At 39.6% G+C, this 17,236-nt stretch overlaps 1 protein-coding gene across 4 annotated transcripts in view; it reads right to left on the reverse strand.

Moving 5' to 3' along the window:
- Nucleotides 1–17,236, reverse strand: part of FTCDNL1 (formiminotransferase cyclodeaminase N-terminal like) — a 202,792-nt gene that overhangs the window by 119,784 nt on the left and 65,772 nt on the right. For 3 of the 4 annotated variants that reach the window (XM_079924136.1, XM_079924134.1, XM_079924133.1), the window contains one exon: nt 1,112–1,297. The exons of the other annotated variant lie outside the window; for it this stretch is intronic. In XM_079924136.1, the coding sequence (XP_079780262.1) occupies nt 1,112–1,297 (186 nt within the window). The remainder of the gene's footprint in view (nt 1–1,111; nt 1,298–17,236) is intronic. 4 annotated transcript variants of the gene reach the window in all.

The following is a 17,236-nucleotide window of genomic DNA, read 5'->3' on the forward strand; positions in this document are numbered from 1 at the left end:
AGCATGGTTTAATTTGTGATCCCTACAGAAGATACTTGAGGGTGAAAGAATTAAGACTCAAATAAATGGCACTAGGATGGTGAAGTGCAGTGAATGGGGATGGCATTTTGGATGGGGTGCTACTGCCTTTTCCGAAGGTAAGCTCTAAGCAAGGAGTGGGTCTGGAGTAGCAGAGAGAGGTAAGAGTTGGTGAGATCCAGGGGAAGGAAGAATACCATTCCCCATGTTTGTTCTCTCTGGCCTAGAGCCTGCTGTGTAGAAAAGCTTGTCTCCAGGGTGCCTCTAGAACTGACTTCCAGCTGTAAGCATCAACTTGGACACACTGGATGTTTAAGTGCTGAAAGACTTTCCTACCAGCTAAAAGTAAGCTCTACCCAAGTCCTGAGCCACCAAGTGTCCCCAGGATACACGCTCATGCCCAGCACAGCAGCGAGCCTCCAGGACCTGTCCTGGTGTCAACCATTCTCACCATCAGTGGCCACGCTGCAGGGCTCGTTATTTATCTTGAACATCACTCTTGGGGGCTCTCATGGAATATATGATGAGGGCTTCCAGCCTCTCTGGTCAGCTCATGAAGGCATGGGTAAGAAAGAGGCATGAGGAGACCTTCAACCAAGCCAAGAAGGAGCCCCAGCTAAAGCCCTCCTGTATTATGTGGGAGGGATCAAATGAAGGTGACCTCAGAATACTCAAGTTTAAAAACAAAAGCAGAGGGGCTTCCCTGGTGGCGCATGGTTAAGAATCTGCCTGCCAATGCAGGGGACATGGGTTCAAGCCCTGGTCCAGGAAGATCCCACATGCCGTGCAGCAACTAAGCCCGTGCGCCACAGCTACTGAGCCTGCACTCTAGAGCCCACAAGCCACAACTACTGAGCCCACAAGCCACAACTACTGAAGCCCGCGCGTCTAGAGCCCGTGCTCCACAACAAGAGAAGCCACTGCAGTGAGAAGCCCGCACACCACAACAAAGAGTAGCCCCTGCTCGTTGCAACTAGAGAAAGCCTGTGTGTAGCAACGAAGACCCAATGCAGCCAAAAATAAATAAATTAAATAAATAAATTAAAAAACAACAACAACAACAAGAAAAGCAGAACAAAACCATACTGTGAACCTGTTAAACCACATCTTCGGGCAGGTGCAACTCCCAGGTCAGGTTTAAGAGCACTGAAATCCCTCCTTGTGAACCAGCCCAGTTGTTTCCTTCTCTGGACAAGAGTGCGCTTCTCAGGCAGGTCGGCCTCACCAAAGAAAAACACACTGCAGCCAGGAACATGCTGGACCAGATTCTCAGCAAGGTCTACGGACAGTGGGAAATTTTAACAAAATTAAATTAAAATCAGGCCTAATGAAAGAAAATAAAACACATAATTTTCTTTATTTTATTGTGGTAAAATATATTTAACACAAAATTTACCATTTTAACCATTTCTAAGTGTACAGTTCAGTAGCATTAAGTGCGTTCCTATCGCTGTTATAACCATCACCACTAAAGCATATAATTCAAACAAATTTTAAAAATCAAAGTTTGAGCATAATTAATTTTCCCTTGAAGTTAGTCTCATAATAAAAAGTTTGTCTATGTACAAGGAGGCTAGAATTTCTAAGCCATTATGAATCTAATTCTGTAAGGAAAATTCATCACTAAGATTAATAAAATTGGTACCTTCAATTTTTTAACTATTTTATAACAGCCCCAAATTATGTATACTGTTAGGAGAAAGAAAAAGTTAAGAATACAGGGGCCAGATCTGCATTGTCCAATATGGTAATCCTTAGCTACACATTCCATTAAATTTTAATTTTAATTAATTAAATGAAATGCAATAAAAGTTAGTTTTTTCAGTTGCATGAGCCACATTTCAAGTGCTCAATAACCACATGTGGCCAGTGGTCTTCCTATTGGACAGTGCAGATACAGAACATTTCCATCATCACAGAAAGTTCTACTGGATAGTATTGGGTCAGATATTCTGTAAGGAAGCCTAGTATTTAAATATAATTTTATGGAGGCTACTCTCTGAATGACGTTTATTCATTCTCTTCTGCCATTTTTATATCTAGATTCTGTCTCTGACCTTATCTTTTCAAGGCAGATTACAGAATTACCTTCCTGTTTTTTCTAGAGAACTGCTTTAGGGGACTGCTGTTTGCAGCTGACAGCATGTTTTCATGGCACTAATCACAGTCCCCTGTAAGCAAGGATAGAGATAGCATAAATTTTTTTCTGATGTATAGATGCAGGTATTTGGGAATTTGGGTACTGGCCTGGGACAGCAGGACTGTGGGCCTCCCCTATTTGGAGGCCCATCATGGAACATCAGAGGCTGAGATGGGGCCTTTAGCCCCATAAGCACAGGAAACCTCTCCAACTACAATTCTGAAGGTTGGTTATTTGTTTGTTTCTAATGTAGACTGCTATGCTGATGGGAGGGGTGAAATGTGGAGGGCATTAAAAAATTTTTGTACCTCTGGGTTGTATGAAGTCTAGGGAAATGTTCTTTTTTAAAAATATTTATTTATTTATTATTAATTTAGTTTGGCTGCACCAGGTCTTAGTTGCGGCCCACGGGATCTTCGTTGAGGCATGTGGGATCTTTAGTTGCAGCATGCGCACTCTTAGTTGCGGCACGCATGCGGGATCTAGTTCCCTGACCAGGGATCGAACCAGGCCCCCTGCATTGGGAGTGCAGTCTTACGCACTGGACCACCAGGGAAGTCCCAGAGAAACATTCTTTCTCTGAGTCAGGTAGAGACTCTAGCACTAGAAGCCCGTGATATGTAGACACCACAAAGCCAAGAAAATCTCCCAAATTTACTGAGTGAACTCTACTTCTTTAACACTACTTTAAGATACTAAAGGACCATGGGCTTCAGGGCGGGGGAGCAGGCAGATGCCAGTGACACAGTTAACAGAGGTTTAGGCATTGTAAAATAATGTTTAGGCAGTTACCTAAGTACTCCCCTCAAATCTGGAATGGCAGAGAGCAGGGGTGGCAGAAGAAAGGGAAAATGGTTTAGGAGACTTAGTTAAGACATCTTAACATCTGACAACTCTCCAAATTGTTTGGATCACCGTTATCTGCTCCAGCCATAACTTAGAGTGACTCACACTTTGGTTGTCACAGGAGCCTAAGACACAAACTGTGATGCTAAAGCCCCTCCCTCTAAATAGCAATAGTGTGACCTATTTCCTGGCTCTGCTCAGTTCTTGGCCTAGCCAGGCCAGCACCTCTATTTGGAACTACAGTTCTGGAGTATTGCATAAGTTTATAAAGCCCAGAATGCTGTAAAGGAGGATTCTTGGAGCCTGGTTCTTAAAGGGCAAAGCAGGGGGAGATATTTGCAGTAACAACTCCCAGCTGTCAGCAGCTGGGGGGTTGAGGGCAGGGGTCCATTTTGGTTTAGTAGAATTAGCATATGCTTTTGAGGCCAGAAGATATCGGTTTGAACACCATTTCTGCTCCTTAATACCTGTTTGGGATCTTGAGCAATTTTTTTTGACATCTCTGAGCCTCAAGTTCTTTGTCTGTAAAGTGAAAATGAAAAAAAAAAAAAAAGCTTCCTCTAAAGCACCAACTCCTTATCTAGAAATCTGGCAATTAAAAGGAATAAAAATAAGCATTTATCCTGCCTTGCCTGTATAAACTGTATTTCAGGGTAGCCAGATAGCCTGAACTGATGAGGGAAAGATTTTTTAATAGAAAAAAATCTAACTAATAACTGTGGAAGAAATGATATGATTAGAAAATCACCATTTTGGAGACCCTAAGAAAATAACTGTTTCAGGCAAAGATCATCAATGGATAAAACCCTCATGAAAAGTAAATTAGGAACAAGGGCAATTCATCTTTGCATCACCAGATGTGAGATAATCAGACATTGTGGCTTCCTGATAGGACATGTATGAAGCTCACAGCCCACCTTTGAAGAAGTTTTGCCAAAAAAAAAAAAAAAAAAGAACTTTAACCCGATCAAGGGGCTAACTTAAAGTCTGTATGAAATGAGAGGGATAAAGAAACAAATTAAATGACACCACAAGGGAGCAAACAGATGATCCAGAATGTGGAAATTCCATAGGACAACTGACCTAGTTTCTGCAACCAGTGAATTGGAGGAAAAAAGGGGGGCGGGGAACTGGGCTAGATCAAAAGAGAAAGAGATACAACAATCACCTCAATATGTGAACCATGTGTAGATCCAGATTCAGACAAGTCCATCATAGAAAGACGTTTGCTTGGGTTATACACTGGATATTAGATGGTACCAAAAAACGATCATTTTATTGGGTGTGATAATGGCATTGTGGCGATATAAGAAAATGTCCACATTGCTTACAGATATTTTAAATATGCAGGGGTGAAATAATATGATTTTTGGAACTTGCTTTAAAAAACCTTTAATAAAACTAAAGGAAAAAAGAGGGAGATAAAAAGAGAGGAAAGGAGAAAAAATAAAGGAAGTAAAGAAAAAAGAGGAGAGGGGGGAAGATGGTGGAAGAGTAAGACGCGGAGATCACCTTCCTCCCCACAGATACATCAGAAATACATCTACACGTGGAACAACTCCTACAGAACACCTACTGAACGCTGGCAGAAGACTTCAGACCTCCCAAAAGGCAAGAAACTCCCCACGTACCTGGGTAGGGCAAAAGAAAAAAGAATAAACAGAGACAAAAGAATAGGGACTGGACCTGCACCAGTGGGAGGGAGCTGTGAAGGAGGAAAGGTTTCCACACACTAGGAAGCCCCTCCGCGGGAGGAGACTGCGGGTGTTGGAGGGGGGAAGCTTCGGAGCCACGGAGGAGAGCACAGCACAGCAACAGGGGTGCGGAGGGCAAAGCGGAGAGATTCCCACACAGAGGATCGGTGCCGACCCGCACTCACCAGCCACTCACCAGCCCGAGAGGCTTGTCTGCTCAACCGCCGGGGCGGGTGGGGCTGGGAGTTGAGGCTCGGGCTTTGGTCGGAGTGCCGGGAGAGGACTGGGGTTGCCGGCGTGAACACAGCCTGCAGGGGGTTAGTGTGCCACGGCTGGCCGGGAGGGAGTCCGGGGAAAAGTTGGGACCTGCCGAAGAGGCAAGAGACTTTTTCTTCCCTCTGTTTCCTAGTGCGCGATGAGAGGGGATTAAGAGCGCTGCTTAAAGGAGCTCCAGAGACGGGTGCGAGCCGCGGCTAACAGCGCAGACCCCAGAGCCGGGCCATGAGATGCTAAGGCTGCTGCTGCCGCCACCAAGAAGCCTGTGTGCGAGCACAGGTCACTATCCACACCCCACTTCCAGGGAGCCTGTGCAGCCCGCCACCGCCAGGGTCCCAGGATCCAGGGACAACTTCCCCGGGAGAACGCACAGCGTGCCTCAGGTTGGTGCAACGTCACGCCGGCCTCTGTGCTGCAGGCTCGCCCCGCACTCCGTGCCCCTCCCTCCCCCCGGCCTGAGTGAGCCAGAGCCCCCGAGTCAGCTGCTCCTTTAACCCCGTCCTGTCTGAGCGAAGAACAGACTCCCTTAGGCGACCTACACGCAGAGGCTGGGCCAAATCCAAAGCTGAGCCCCGGGAGCTGTGAGAACAAAGAAGAGAAAGGGAAATCTCTCCCAGCAGCCTCAGAAGCAGCGGATTAAATCTCCACAATCAACTTGATGTACCCTGCATTTGTGGAATACATGAAAAGACAACGAATCATCCCAAATTGAGGAGGTGGACTTAGCAAGATTTATGATTTTTTCCCCTTTTCCTCTTTTTGTGAGCGTGTATGTGTATGCTTCTGTGTGAGATTTTGTCTGTATAGCTTTGCTTTCACCATTTGTCCTACGGTTCTATCCGTCCGTTTTTTTGTTGTTGTTGTTTTTTTGGGTTTTTTTACTTAAAAAAATTTTTTTTCTTAAAAATTATTTTTTATTTTAATAAGTTTATTTTATTTTATCTTACTTTATTTTATTTTCTTTTATCCTCCTTCTTACTTTCTACTTTTGCTCTCTTTTATTCTGAGCCGCGTGGATGAAAGGCTCTTGGTGCTGCAGCCAGGAGTCAGTGCTGTGCCTCTGAGGTGGGAGAGCCAACTTCAGGACACTGGTCCACAAGAGACCTCCCAGCTCCACATAATATCAAACAGCAAAAATCTCCCAGAGATCTCCATCTCAACACCAGCACCCAGCTTCACTCAAAGACCAGCAAGCTACAGTGCTGGACACCCTATGCCAAACAACTAGCAAGACAGGAACACAACCCCACCCATTAGCAGAGAGGCTGCCTAAAATCATAATAAGTCCACAGACACCCCAAAACACACCACCAGACGTGGACTTGCCTACCAGAAAGACAAGATCCAGCCTTATCCACCAGAACACAGGCACTAGTCCCCTCCACCAGGAAGCATACACAAACCACTGAACCAACCTTAGCCACTGGAGACAGACACCAAAAACAATGGGAACTACGAACCTGCAGCCTGCAAAAAGGAGACCCCAAACACAGTAAGTTAAGCAAAATGAGAAGACAGAAAAACACACAGCAGATGAAGGAGCAAGATAAAAACCCACCAGACCTAACAAATGAAGAGGAAATAGGCAGTCTACCTGAAAAAGAATTCAGAATAATGATAGTAAAGATGATCCAAAATCCTGGATATAGCATAGAGAAAATGCATGAAACATTTAACAAGGACCTAGAAGAACTAAAGATGAAACAAGCAATGATGAACAACACAATAAATGAAATTAAAAACACTCTAGATGGGATCCATAGCAGAATAACTGAGGCAGAAGAACGGATAAGTGACCCGGAAGATAAAATAGTGGAAATAACTACTGCAGAGCAGAATAAAGAAAAAAGAATGAAAAGAACTGAGGACAGTCTCAGAGACCTCTGGGATAACATTAAATGCACCAATATTCGAATCATAGGGGTTCCAGAAGAAGAAGAGAAAAAGAAAGGGACTGAGGAAATATTTGAAGAGATTATAGTTGAAAACTTCCCTAATATGGGAAAGGAAATAGTTAATCAAGTCCAGGAAGCACAGAGAGTCCCATACAGGATAAATCCAAGGAGAAACACGCCAAGACACATATTAATCAAACTGTCAAAAATTAAATACAAAGAAAACATATTAAAAGCAGCAAGGGAAAAACAACAAATAGCACACAAGGGAATCCCCATAAGGTTAACAGCTGATCTTTCAGCAGAAACTCTGCTAGCCAGAAGGGGCTGGCAGGACATATTTAAAGTGATGAAGGAGAAAAACCTACAACCAAGATTACTCTACCCAGCAAGGATCTCACTCAGATTTAATGGAGAAATTAAAACCTTTACAGACAAGCAAAAGCTGAGAGTTCAGCACCACCAAACCAGCTTTACAACAAATGCTAAAGGATCTTCTCTAGGCAAGAAACACAAGAGAAGGAAAAGACCTACAATAACAAACCCCAAACAATTGACAAAATGGGAATAGAAACATACATATCAATAATTACCTCGAATGTAAATGGATTAAATGCTCCCACCAAAAGCCACAGACTGGCTGAATGAAGACAAAAACAAGACCCATATATATGCTGTCTTCAAGAGACCCACTTCAGACCTAGAGACACATACACACTGAAAGTGAGGGGATGGAAAAAGATATTCCATACAAATGGAAACCAAAAGAAAGCTGGAGTAGCAATTATCATATCAGACAAAATAGAGTTTAAATAAAGACTATTAGAAGAGACAAAGGCGGACACTACATAATGATCAAGGGATCCATCCAAGAAGAAGATATAACAATTGTAAATATTTATGCATCCAACATAAGAGCACCTCAATACATAAGGCAAATACTAACAGCCATAAAAGGGGAAATCGACAGTAACACATTCATAGTAGGGGACTTTAACACCCCACTTTAACCAATGGACAGATCGTCCAAAATGAAAATAAATAAGGAAACACAAGCTTTCAATGATACATTAAACAAGATGGACTTAATTGATATAGGACATTTCATCCAACAACAACAGAATACACATTTTTCTCAAGTGCTCATGGAACATTCTCCAGGATAAATCATATCTTGGGTCACAAATCAAGCCTTGGTAAATTTAGAGGAAACGGAAATCGTATCAATATCTTTACTGATGACATTGCTATGAGACTAGATATCAATTATAGGAAAAGATCTATAAAAAATACAAACACATGGAGGCTAAACAATACACTACTTAATAACGAACTGATCACTGAAGAAATCAAAGAGGAAATCAAAAAATACCTAGAAACAAATGACAGTGGAGACACGATGACCCAAAACCTATGGGATGCAGCAAAAGCAGTTCTAAGAGGAAAGTTTATAGCAAGCAATCCTACCTTAAGAAACAGGAAACATCTCGAATAAACAACCTAACCTTGCACCTAAAGCTATTAGAGAAAGAAGAATAAAAAAACCCCAAAGTTAAAAGAAGGAAAGAAATCATAAAGATCAGATCAGAAATAAATGAAAAAGAAATGAAGGAAACGATAGCAAAGATCAATAAAACTAAAGCTGGTTCTTTGAGAAGATAAACAAAATTGATAAACCATTAGCCAGACTCATCGAGAAAAAAAGGGAGAAGACTCAAATCGATAGAATTAGAAATGAAAAAGGAGAAGTAACAACTGACACTTCAGAAATACAAAAGATCATGAGAGATTACTACAAGCAACTCTATGTCAATAAAATGGACAAACTGGAAGAAATGCACAGATTCTTAGAAATGCACAACCTGCCAAGAGTGAATCAGGAAGAATTAGAAAATATGAATAGACCAATCACAAGCACTGAAATTGAAACTGTGATTAAAAATCTTCCAACAAACAAAAGCCCAGGAACAGATGGCTTCACAGGAGAATTCTACTAAACATTTAGATGAGGGCTAACACCTATCCTTCTCAAACTCTTCCAAAATATAGCAGAGGGAGGAACACTCCCAAACTCATTCTACGAGGCCACCATCACCCTGATACCAAAACCAGACAAGGATGTAACAAAGAAAGAAAACTACAGGCCAATATCACTGATGAACGTAGATGCAAAAATCCTCAACAAAATACTAGCAAACAGAATCCAACAGACATTAAAAGCATCATACACCATGATCAAGTGGGGTTTATCCCAGGAATGCAAGGATTCTTCAATATACGCAAATCAATCAATGTGCTACACCATATTAACAAACTGAAGGAGAAAAACCATATGGTCATCTCAATAGATGCAGAGAAAGCTTTCCACAAAATTCAACACCCACTTATGATAAAAACTCTTCAGAAAGTAGGCATAGAGGGAACTTACCTCAACATAATAAAGGCCATATATGACAAACCCACAGCCAACATGTCCTCAATGGTGAAAAACTGAAAGCATTTCCAGAAAGATCAGGAACAAGACAAGGTTGCCCACTCTCACCACTCTTATTCAAGATAGTTTTGGAACTTTTAGCCACAGCAATCAGAGAAGAAAAGAAAATAAAAGGAATCCAAATCGGAAAAGAAGTAAAGCTGTCACTGTTTGCAGATGACATGATACTATACACAGAGAATCCTAAAGAGGCTACCAGAAAACTACAAGGGCTAATCAATGAATTTGGTAAAGTAGCAGAATACAAAATTAATGCACAGAAATCTCTGGCGTTCCTATACACTAGTGATGAAAAATCTGAAAGTGAAATCAAGAAAACACTCCCATTTACCACTGCAAAAAAAAGAATAAAATATCTAGGAATAAACCTACCTAAGGAGACAAAAGACCTGTATGCAGAAAATTATACGACACTGATGAAAGAAATTAAAGATGATACAAATAGATGGAGAGATATACCATGTTCTTGGATAGGAAGAATCAACATTGTGAAAATGACTCTACTACCCAGAGCAATCTATAGATTCACTGCAATCCCTATCAAACTACCAATGGCATTTTTCACAGAACTAGAACCAAAAATTTCACAATTTGTATGGAAACACAAAAGAACCCGAATAGCCAGAGCAATCTTGAGAACGAAAAATGGAGCTGGAGGAATCAGGCTCCCTGACTTCAGACTATACTACAAAGCTACAGTAATCAAGACAGTATGGTACTGGCACAAAAACAGAAATATAGACCAATGGAACAGGATAGAAAGCCCAGAGATAAACCCACGCACATATGGTCATCTTATCTTTGATAAAAGAGGCAGGAATGTATAGTGGAGAAAGGACAGCCTCTTCAATAAGTGGTGCTGGGAAAACTAGACAGGTACATGTAAAAGTATGAGATTAGATCACTCCCTAACACCATACACAAAAATAAGCTCAAAATGGATTAAAGGCCTAAATGTAAGGCCAGAAACTATCAGACTCTTACAGGAAAACATAGGCAGAACACTCTATGACATAAATCACAGCAAGATTCTTTTTGACCCACCTCCTAGAGAAATGGAAATAAAAACAAAAATAAACAAATGGGACCTAATGAAACTTCAAAGCTTTTGCACAGCAAAGGAAACCATAAACAAGACCAAAAGACAACCCTCAGAATGGGAGAAAATATTTGCAAATGAAGCAACTGACAAAGGATTAATCTCCAAAATTTATAAGCAGCTCATGCAGCTCAATAACAAAAAAACAAACAACCCAATCCAAAAATGGGCAGAAGACCTAAATAGACATTTCTCCAAAGAAGATATAGAGACTGCCAACAAACACATGAAAGAATGCTCAACATCATTAATCATTAGAGAAATGCAAATCAAAACTACAATGAGATATCATCTCACACTGGTCAGAATGGCCATCATCAAAAAATCTAGAAACAATAAATGCTGGAGAGGGTGTAGAGAAAAGGGAACACTCTTGCACTGCTGGTAGGAATGTGAATTGGTACAGCCACTATGGAGAACAGTATGGAGGTTCCTTAAAAAACTACAAATAGAACTACCATATGACCCAGCAATCCCACTATTGGGCATATACCCTGAGAAAACCATAATTCAAAAAGAGTCATCTACCACAGTGTTCCTTGCAGTTCTATTTACAATAGCCAGGACATGGAAGCAACCTAAGTGTCCATCAACAGATGAATGGATAAAGAAGATGTGGCACATATATACAATGGAATATTACTCAGCCATAAAAAGAAACGAAATTGAGTTATTTGTAGTGAGGTGGATGGACCTAGAGTCTGTCATACAGAGTGAAGTAAATCAGAAAGAGAAAGACAAATACCGTATGCTAACACATATATATGGAATCTAAGAAAAGAAAATGTCATGAAGAACCTAGGGATAGGACAGGAATAAAGGCACAGACCTACTAGAGCATGGACTTGAGGATATGGGGGGGGGAGGGTAAGCTGTGACAAAGTGAGAGAGTGGCATGGACATATATACACTACCAAACGTAAAACAGATAGCTAGTGGGAAGCAACCGCATAGCACAGGGAGATCAGCCCGGTGCTTTGTGACCACCTAGATGGGTGGGATAGGGAGGGTGGGAGGGAGGGAGATGCAAGAGGGAAGAGATATGGGAACATGTGTATATGTATAACTGATTCACTTTGTTATAAGCAGAAACTAACACACCATTATAAAGCAATTATACTCCAGTGAAGATGTAAAATAAAATAAAATAATAAATAAATAAATAATAAAAGAAAAAAGAAAGAAAAGAAACCACCTCATAGAATGGATACAGAGATTAAGATTAGATAAACTAAGAAAAGCATCTAGCACAATGCCTGGTGCACAGTAGCCAGGGTATGTTGCTTCCTTTCCCTTCTGTGAGCCTACACCACTGTTCTAAATTCTGAAAATTCTGAATACCTTCCTGGACTGGTGTGTCCCTACTTCCTAGAAATCCCCATATATTTTAACAACACTTCTCTTCCATTATCTCTTCTATACCAATTCATGTCAGAAGGAATCAAATTTAATTTTTACTCTCCAATGAAGAAAAAAAGATATTTCATTATTCTCATACAATGAAAAGACCACCAAAGCCAAAATGATATTTAGCAATAGAGACAGCACATTATACTCTTCATACTCAAGGAAATATCTTTTATGTTTCTAATGATTGCAAGCCAAGGGCCCAAGGTAGGTATTTGTAATGTAGCTGAAGAGTAAAATTCAGATTGCCTGCATTTCAAAGAAATGTCTCAAATTTTGTCAGAAGAATAGTTACTAGCAAGCTATTTTATTTGTTATATAAATTGCATTCAAAAAACTGGTTTTAATTGTATCATTTTATTTTCACAATTAATCTATGTAAAAATTATCCCCTGTACTGTAATTTCAAATGCTCACATCATGCAAACAAACAGGCCTGTTAAAGGAGATAAAAATTTTGAATCTTCAAGGTCAAGTCTCACAGTTTTCTAATAAGTGACATTATTATTTAAAGCAACAGTTCTGTGTGCATTTCCCATAAAGCGACTGTTCCCCGCGACAGTGAAGTCAAGCATTTCCAGAGCAGGAACTTTTCACATTTTCAATGAGTCCCAAGAAACCAGAATTTCTGAGCTTATCCCTGCTTTGTTATTGTGCTCCCCCTCCACTGAAATTCATTTCTCCCTCTCATGTTCATGTAGTATTTTATAGCTTTTATGGATAGAATATCAAATCTAATCTACTTGTATTATATAGTTAATCATGGACTTTTGTTTCTCCACCTAGGTTTCAAACTCCTAAAACTATCAACATTTGTTAAGGTGAATGAATTGAATTTGGTTCCTAAGCACTTTGCAGATGCTGGACGCTGCAAACCTGAAATAGCAGCATCCATTCCAAACCTACACAGGAGAGTAAGGGGTCACTATGCTAACAAAATGAGAACAGGGTTTAAGACCAGCAGGTGTACGACGTACCCCTAGTGAGAAACCGTGCAATCAATTTCCCATCACCGGCATCATGTTTTATGAGCTCTTCTCCAGCCCCCAGCTGTCAGAGTCACCTGCAGCTGTGGTCTACCTGAGACAGTAAGTAATGTCAGACAGGAAAAATATGTGAATCACCTTGTGCTGACAGAGTATGATGTCATCATGCCGGCTTGAAACAGGTAAAGCAGCTTCCTAAATTGCTATTAAAGGACAAATATTTTCCAGTTTTTCTTCCATTCTTGACAAGTTTTCCCCACCACTATTATTAGCACTTCTGATCTTTCCATTTTCACAAGTCATATTCTAAAAAGGCTAATTTAATGACAATATTTTTTAATATAATTTAACCTTTATGGTTGGCTGATTACATGTACTCGAAAATGATTTTTAGTCATTTCTATACATGTATATCTATCACTTTCAGCCTTAACTTTAGAGACTTCTATGAGTTTGCTTATTCCTCTTTGCAAAAGGAGGATCAGCACAATGAGACAGGAAAGTTCAAGCTTCATATCCTCAACACAAATGTTTGTTTCTGAGCCTGTAACAGACCCAACTATGGCCGAAATGTAGTATTATATTGAGAATGTACAATATTTAAGACAGTATTTAAGAATCTCCTTCATTAAATGTATTTGTCTGCCTTACGCTAACACGCACCTCATGTCTACAGAGGTATTTGATATCATTCTTTCCCCTTCTGCTTTTGTTTCTTTCAGAAGCATTTTAGGACTACTGGTATAAATGGAGTTGAGATTTAACTGTTAAACAGAATTGCATTTCAGCAGCTCAAGGAACATAACTGATATGCTTGGTTTTGTTACACTTTTGATAGCAGTCAAAATGCACAGCTAGGAAAAGCCTCAAGCCTGTCATTCCCTTTCCTCTAGGAATAAATTCTATTTCCCCTGGCCCGTGTAGCTTATTATTATTTTTTTTAAACCAGAACTCTAATGATACTCAAAAAAGTCTACTGACACATTCTCATAAGTACATACATACCAATCAAAAAGGGTATTTTTCAACCCCATCACCTCATACTCAACAAAAAGCAAAGGGAAAAAAGCACAGAATCTAAAAATTAAACTGGGTGCTAGACTTGAAATCTTAGAAGCATCCTCTAGTTTTAGTATAGCTCTCTTAATATAGCCAAGTTTTTTGTTTAGTTGATTTTTTTATTTATGTATTTTTTAATGAAAAGGAAAAATAAGATCCTCTACCAGAAGCCATAAAAATCTCTCAGATGGTAACACAGATAGCCCTAAAAGTTTTTGCCTAAATTCATACACATACCTAAAATAAAACTGGCTGATTAATCTTGCTACAGTACTCTGAAAAGGAAGACATTTGAAAATACAGTGTAGTTGTGATGCTGCACTGCCTCTAATTAAGTGCAGACTAGGAAAAATTATTCTTAGTTTAGTCTATGGAAGGGAGGTGGTGGAAATTTCTCTTTGCAATTCAAAATTATTTTAAAGATGGAGTGTTTCTTTTCCAATGTCTTCATTAAACAGAGCTGTTAAGAATTGTCTCCCAACCATCCCCAAAGAGCACAAAGCTACCCAGTATTCACCCCATATGCTCGGCTTTGAAGTGTGAAGCTGTGACCATCCTACCAGACTCTTACGCCACCATCAAAGCCATCTCATTACGCCCAGCGCTGAGAGTTAAAGCACGGGGCCTTAACCACTCCAACACACACACTGCATTAACAAAGTAACCGCAATATTCCTCCCCCACATGGCTAGAACTTGAAGAAATTTTTACCATATGTACACATGCACGAGATACGAAAATTTATTGTGCTAGAACATCATTGAGAAGTACATTAAACATGCTGACTAGAACTGGATGTTATTCTAAGGCACTGGAAAAAAATAAAATGCAGCTGATCTTTATGATGAAAGAACAGAAACATTAGACTGAAAAACAAGATCAAGTGCAATTCCTAAATTGCATTTCTACTGACACATTCTGTTGCCTGTTCTTTCTTGAGGGAGCAGAAAACAATTTAGGGGGTAAAACAAAACTCTACTGCATATCACTGGATGCTACTGTTTACTCTATCACGTTTCATTTCTAAAGGACAAATAAACTTACAAATAATGCAATGCTGATAACAGCGTCTATAATTCGAAACGAACAGTACTTGCTAAGAGAAAGTAATTTTACTGTGTTTCTGAGCTGTCAATTTACCATTGGCATGGCAGTAAAAAATAAAATGCAAAGAAGAAACTTGTTATGTATTAATGGAAATGAGGTCAGGATAGGCATTTGATTAATTTTCATATAAAAATTAATCTGTAAAAATATTTTGAAATGTTTGTACCTAATGATCCATTCCTTTTTATTTGCTCTAGAGAAATCCTTACATTTGTATACAAGAAAGTATATTCAAGAGTGTTCACTGCTACACTATTTGTATTAGAAAAAATGAGAAACAATCTAAGTGTCTATAAATAGGGGAATAGAAAAAATGTAATATATGCATACTATGATAACTATACAGCAGTTAAAAGGAATGAGCTACATGTAACACCATGGATAAATTTCCAAGCTATCTTGCCGAATAAAAGTTATAGTATAAGAATCTGAAAAGAGAATGTGTATATATATATATATATATATATATATATATATATATATATATATAAATATAAAACTGAAGCACTTTGCTGTACACCTGAAACTAACACAACACTGTAAATCAGCTATACTTCAATAAAAAAATTAAATTAAATTAAAAAATTTAAAAAGTATAGTACAATAGCATTTATACTACAAACACGTACAAGAAATACTATATTGGATTTATGAGTACATACATAGGTATAAATAAAAGCATGGGGGAAATTCTGGATTGAGTGTGAGCATATGATAACCATAACTCAGAAGGGGTGGTTCAGGGAACCAGGAATATAGTTGATGGCCAGAGGTGAACTTTAACCTTACCTGTAATGTTTGAAATTCTGAAAAAGAGAATTAAAAGTTCCAGGCAAGGTCTGGCAAATAAACAGTTGTGAGGATCCTTTGTTCTGCTGCTGTCTAGATGGAAAACTATGAGTAAGTTTCTTAATATTTCTACGTCTGTTTTCTAGCTATAGAATGAAAAAATTGGACCTATCCTCTATCCTTATCAAAAACATAAGAATTATGTGCCCCCAAACCCTTAGTAAACCACACAATTTCATGGAGATATAGGTATCCATAAAAATATGGTATATTAGTAGTCTGGGACATATTTTACACATATGTCTTCCTTCCTTCCTTCCTCTCTCCCTCCCTCCCTCCCTTCCTTTCTTTCTATTTTTTTTTTTGGCTGCACTGCATGGCTTGTGGGATCTCAGTTCCCCGACCAGGGACTGAACCCGGGCCACGGCAGTGAAAGCCCAGAATCCCAACCATCAGGCCACCAGGGAACTGCCCCACACTTATGTCTTTATATCCAAGAATCCAAGAATCTTACTATTTCTTTGTATATAACGTATACTTTCATGGAGATGTGTATACAAAGAGCTTGTTATTCCTTTGCAGGGAATATGCTGATATAATTACCACTCTGTGAGGACACAATACTGTTTGTTTAAAGAATTACACTTTCTTGAGTGACCTCACATATGTAACTTACACTGTATCCAGTCACTTATTTTATTCTGTCCTATGGTGCTCTCAACTGTTTCAGGTACAGATTTCATGGTCCAGCTTTCTTGGGGGAAGGAACTCTATTATACTTCTCCTATAGTCACCATAGCATTTACTATGGTAAACGGAAACATAACAGGCACTCCAACACTGTTTGGATGTTCACAAATACCTCTCCATTTATCTTCATAACAGTTCTCTGAAATATGTGCTGAATACCATTTTGCAAATGAAGAACTGATATGCAAGAAGCTGTCTGCTCTAGGACTTAGAATTTTAGAGCTGAAAGCACTTCAGAGATCTCCTGCCCAAGTGGTTTTCAAACATCTTGTCGCGCAATCCCTTTCCTCAAAAGGTGACTTTATTTGGGATCTTGATAACATAAAACAGAGAAGAGACATCCACTCTCTTTATGGGGAGGGGGATAGCCTGGGTCCCCACTGCTCAGCAACCCTCTCCATAAGGCCACAGAGAATCACTAAAAATAGTGACAGCTCTTTACTGGTGGGAGGTAGGGGACCAGGGGCTTTACATGTGGGCATTATTTTCTATAACCATCCTGACAGAATGATATTATTCCCCATTGTATAGATACAAAACCAAAAAGACTAAAAGAGACTAAACAACTGTCCTAAAGTCAGCTAGCAAATAAGTAGGAGACCTGGGGTTTGAACTCAGGTTTATTCAGCTGCAAAATTCTTGTTCTGTCCACTTACCATCTGGCTTCCCTGTCTAG

The sequence above is a fragment of the Stenella coeruleoalba genome, assembly GCF_951394435.1.
Source record: "Stenella coeruleoalba genome assembly, chromosome: 6".
Lineage (NCBI taxonomy): Eukaryota > Metazoa > Chordata > Mammalia > Artiodactyla > Delphinidae > Stenella > Stenella coeruleoalba.